The sequence below is a fragment of the Penaeus chinensis genome, chromosome 8 (genome assembly GCF_019202785.1).
Source record: "Penaeus chinensis breed Huanghai No. 1 chromosome 8, ASM1920278v2, whole genome shotgun sequence".
NCBI classification, from domain to species: Eukaryota; Metazoa; Arthropoda; class Malacostraca; order Decapoda; family Penaeidae; genus Penaeus; species Penaeus chinensis.
The window spans coordinates 21,014,263-21,019,262 of record NC_061826.1 but is presented as its reverse complement, the minus strand read 5'-3'; the positions used below and the strand labels follow the sequence as shown (position 1 = coordinate 21,019,262).

General features: G+C 39.6%; 1 protein-coding gene across 2 annotated transcripts in view; it reads right to left on the bottom strand.

The window, feature by feature from the left end:
• Positions 1-5,000, bottom strand: part of LOC125027996 (huntingtin-interacting protein 1-like) — a 45,090-nt gene that overhangs the window by 39,645 nt on the left and 445 nt on the right. For both annotated transcript variants that reach the window (XM_047617232.1, XM_047617233.1), the window contains exon 2: positions 158-421. In XM_047617232.1, coding sequence (XP_047473188.1) covers positions 158-421 — 264 coding nt within the window. The remainder of the gene's footprint in view (positions 1-157; positions 422-5,000) is intronic.

Below are 5,000 nucleotides of genomic sequence, written 5' to 3'. Positions count from 1 at the left end.
GCTCACCCTCTAAGAGCTTTGTGCACTCATGGACGAAACACTCATGACTACAAGTTCACATCAATTGCTCCTCAAGCCAATTTTTTTTTTCACGAAATGATCATCACATCACCCATCACCATATTTTTAAATATATAAATGAAAGAGCTAAACTTACAAAATGTTGTCCTGTATCTTTAATTCTGTTTACATGACGCTGTGAGTCTCGTAGGACATTGGGATGACCATCACGGAAGACAACATGAAGGCAGTGGCAGAATTTCCAGGCTGTAACATCAGTGTTTATAGGAGGATTGAGAGCCACATTCCGCCAAAAGAGGTCTGCACTCTTGTCAGTGAATGTTCCAATGATGAGATTCCTCACATGCTTCATCTTAACAGGAACCTCTTCATCATTTACAGCCTTGCGGAAACTGGCCTCCTAAAGGGAAACAAAATGATTGATTGTTAGACTTATCTGAAATGGAATCAACTATATAAAAAGAAATCCAACTGTGCCCCCAAAATTATTCTAATATATGTCCTATATTATCTAAAAACCAGAGTTTGGGAGAATTTTTTTTTTTTTAAATCTTAAATCCAAAATATGATGTATTTGATCATTTATATTTTCATAAACCATATATCTACATTTCAGAAATGTAGGCCTTTATCTATATAACATGATACAGCACTTATCTTATGCATTTAATACATGTAAAAATGACCCTTTATATTGTAGACATAAGCTTGCTACTTTAATATCTAATGAAAGACTATTATTCATATCTAATTATTCACTAAAAATCTAATCTAATTTGTTTATTTTGAATTCAACTATAATGCTTTTTTTTTTTTATTCAAACAAAAAAGCAATACCTTAAGCCTAGGTTTCACTGCTCAGACTCAGCCCTGAATAGTTAGCTACCTCTAGGTGCTAACTGCCCAGCCTACAGTTCTGGTTACATTAAAATTACAATCCCCCAAGCTTGGTATATCAATGCCAATAACAGTCTATAGGTACTAACTGCCCACCAAAAAAATTAGCAGGATCTGGCAAAGAACATTAGGTCAGGCTCGTCTAGGTTGCCAGACAGCAAGCCTACCCCTGGCAAAAGGACAATAATCACAAACTTGAGTCTGGTTCCAGAATCAGATTAGGGCATTTGGAACCTCAGGTTTAACCCATTCGCCCCGGATTTATGTTCTGTCCCCTGTAGTTTTTGATGGATTTTGTTACATACAGATGGGTCCACATCTGCTCAGCCGGCAAGGAGTCTATCAGTAAGCCCTAGTTACCGATCCTGATTTCCCCATTCCTTGAATTGGCAGGAAAATTAATACCATTGCTATCGATACTGTTATTATTGTTATTGATGTTATGATTATTAATTTGTCATTAAAATATTTTAGACAATTAAATGATACAAAAGACAGGTGAGATAGATAGTTTCTAATAACTGGCTATTTGGTCATTAAGAACTTGTAGAGCCATCTATGTGTAAATACAATAAAAAAACGTGTATTACAGTGGGCATGGCATGTATTCTTGCCACATGGGGCAAATGGGTTAATCGTAAAAATAAACATCTGACAGAGACAGACAGACAGACTGACTGACTGACTGACTGACTGACTGACTGACTGACTGACTGACTGACTGACTGACTGACTGACTGACTGACTGACTGACTGACTGACTGACTGACTGACTGACTGACTGACTGACTGACTGACTGACTGACTGACTGACTGACTGACTGACTGACTGACTGACTGACTGACTGACTGACTGACTGACTGACTGACTGACTGACTGACTGACTGACTGACAGAGACAGACAGACAGACTGACAGAGACAGACAGACAGACAGACAGACAGACAGACAGACAGACAGACAGACAGACAGACAGACAGACAGACAGACAGACAGACTGAAAAATGTACATGTACATTTCACTATGAAATATATATTGAATCCAAATGAAATTCATCTACATAAACATAAAATTTTAAAAATATGGTTAAGGGGACCGTCCCTGGGTGGGGGGGTTGGGTCGGGGGGTCGAAAATGAGTTATGCCCTGTTTCAGATTCGTATACTACTGTAGAATTAACCACGTGAATATGAACTCCCGCGAAGAAAAATTAGGTGGTCAAAACCCCGGACAACTCTTTCGCTGATCAGCAAATTTCACAGTGGGTTGGTAGCCCATGATACTCTCCGAAGGGATATTTCAACTGAGTTGAGGATTTTTCCTCATCCCAGTTGAAAGGTGACCAGGAACCATGAGTAGTAAGTATTAGCTTTCTTCTTACTCTCCCATCCTCCCGTTGTCCACCCTGTTTGCTTATGGGTGATTACGTAAATGCATATTTAAATTTACCCCACACCCCCTTATCTTCCATACCTCCCATTTTCGGTAGGGGGGGGGGACCGAGGTGGAGGGTAATATGAGGTATAGAAGACTCCTAACGGTAGAATAATGCGTTTAGAAGTGCGTGAATGTGACAAAATTCTCACTCTTTTTTTATTGCAGTTATGTAACATGTGATAATTTTGAAACGAATTAATGAATTTCCAAATTGGAATACGTTGTTTTGTACATAGAAAATTAAGTTATAACTCTGGGACGTGAGCAGGCAAGAGTTAACCTAACTTTAAAAAATCAATTTTTTGTTGCAGCTATGATTCCCTTCAGTCAAATTAAATAAAATTCAATTTAAAGATGCGAAATAAAGTACTCTTTCATCCTACAGAAGAAAAGAGAGAGAGAGAAGACAGAAGAAAAGAGAGAGAGAGAAGACAGAAGAAAAGAGAGAGAGAGAAGACAGAAGAAAAGACAGAGAGAGAAGACAGAAGAAAAGAGAGAGAGAGAAGACAGAAGAAAAGAGAGAGAGAGAAGACAGAAGAAAAGAGAGAGAGAGAAGACAGAAGAAAAGAGAATGAGAGAAGACAGAAGAAAAGAGAGAGAGAGAAGACAGAAGAAAAGACAGAGAGAGAAGACAGAAGAAAAGAGAGAGAGAGAAGACAGAAGAAAAGAGAGAGAGAGAAGACAGAAGAAAAGAGAGAGAGAGAAGACAGAAGAAAAGAGAATGAGAGAAGACAAAAGAAAAGAGAGAGAGAGAAGACAGAAGAAAAGAGAGAGAGAGAAGACAGAAGAAAAGAGAGAGAGAGAAGACAGAAGAAAAGAGAGAGAGAGAAGACAGAAGAAAAGAGAGAGAGAGAAGACAGAAGAAAAGAGAGAGAGAGAAGACAGAAGAAAAGAGAGAGAGAGAAGACAGAAGAAAAGAGAGAGAAGACAGATGAAAAGAGAGAGAGAGAAGACAGAAGAAAAGAGAGAGAGAGAAGACAGAAGAAAAGAGAGAGAGAAGACAGAAGAAAAGAGAGAGAGAGAAGACAGAAGAAAAGAGAGAGAGAAGACAGAAGAAAAGAGAGAGAGAAGACAGAAGAAAAGAGAGAGAGAAGACAGAAGAAAAAAGAGAGAGAAGACAGAAGAAAAGAGAGAGAAGACAGAAGAAAAGAGAGAGAAGACAGAAGAAAAGAGAGAGAGAAGACAGAAGGAAAGAGAGAGAAGACAGAAGAAAAAAGAGAGAGAAGACAGAAGAAAAGAGAGAGAGAAGACAGAAGAAAAGAGAGAGGGAAGACAGAAGAAAAGAGAGAGGGAAGACAGAAGAAAACAGAGAGAGAAGACAGAAGAAAACAGAGAGAGAAGACAGAAGAAAAGAGAGAGAGGAGACAGAAGAAAAGAGAGAGAAGACAGAAGAAAAGAGAGAGAAGACAGAAGAAAAGAGAGAGAGAAGACAGAAGAAAAGAGAGAGAGAAGACAGAAGAAAAGAGAGAGAGAAGACAGAAGAAAAGAGAGAGGGAAGACAGAAGAAAACAGAGAGAGAAGACAGAAGAAAACAGAGAGAGAAGACAGAAGAAAAGAGAGAGAGGAGACAGAAGAAAAGAGAGAGAAGACAGAAGAAAACAGAGAGAGAAGACAGAAGAAAACAGAGAGAGAAGACAGAAGAAAAGAGAGAGAAATTTAGAATATCAAGAGACAAGAGACACAAGAGACACAAGAGACACAAGAGACACAAGAGACACAAGAGACACAAGAGACACAAGAGACACAAGAGAGACAGGAGAGAGAGAGACAGGAGAGAGAGAGACAGGAGAGAGAGAGACAGGAGAGAGAGAGACAGGAGAGAGAGAGACAGGAGAGAGAGAGAGACAGGAGAGAGAGAGAGACAGGAGAGAGAGAGAGACAGGAGAGAGAGAGACAGGAGACAGGAGACAGGAGACAGGAGACAGGAGACAGGAGACAGGAGACAGGAGACAGGAGACAGGAGACAGGAGACAGGAGACAGGAGACAGGAGACAGGAGACAGGAGACAGGAGACAGGAGACAGGAGACAGGAGACAGGAGACAGGAGACAGGAGACAGGAGACAGGAGACAGGAGACAGGAGCAGAGAGAGAAGAAACAAGAGCTGAGAGATAAGAAATGAGAGAGAAGAAACAAGAGAAGAGAGGTGAAACAAAAGCAAAGAGAGAAGAAATGAGAGAAGAGAGACAAAATGAGAGCAAAGAGAGAAGTGAGAGAAGAGAGAAAAAAGAGAGAAGGGAGAGAAGAGAAAGAAAGGAGAAAAGAGAGATATGATAGAGGTAAGAGAGATATGAAAGATAAGAATGGAGAGAGAGATGTGAGATAGTAAAGAGAAAAGAGAGAGGGGAGAAAAAGAGAGAAAAGAAAGAGGGGCGAGAGAAATGAATGAAGAGAGAGATGAGAGAGTAGAGAGAAGAGAGAAGGGGGACACAAGAAGAACAGACACAAATTTAATCTCTCAGAGAAAGGACAAGTTCTAACAGAAGACAGGAGCTGCAAAACTACAATTTAATTGAGGTGTCATATAAATCTGTGTATGCTGGTATTAAGATAAACCACAATATATCACATCCCTGTTGAAATCATTGCCTATAATTTAAACTTTGTTTTAGCTATATCCACAACAGTACATGATTATAGTCCTAT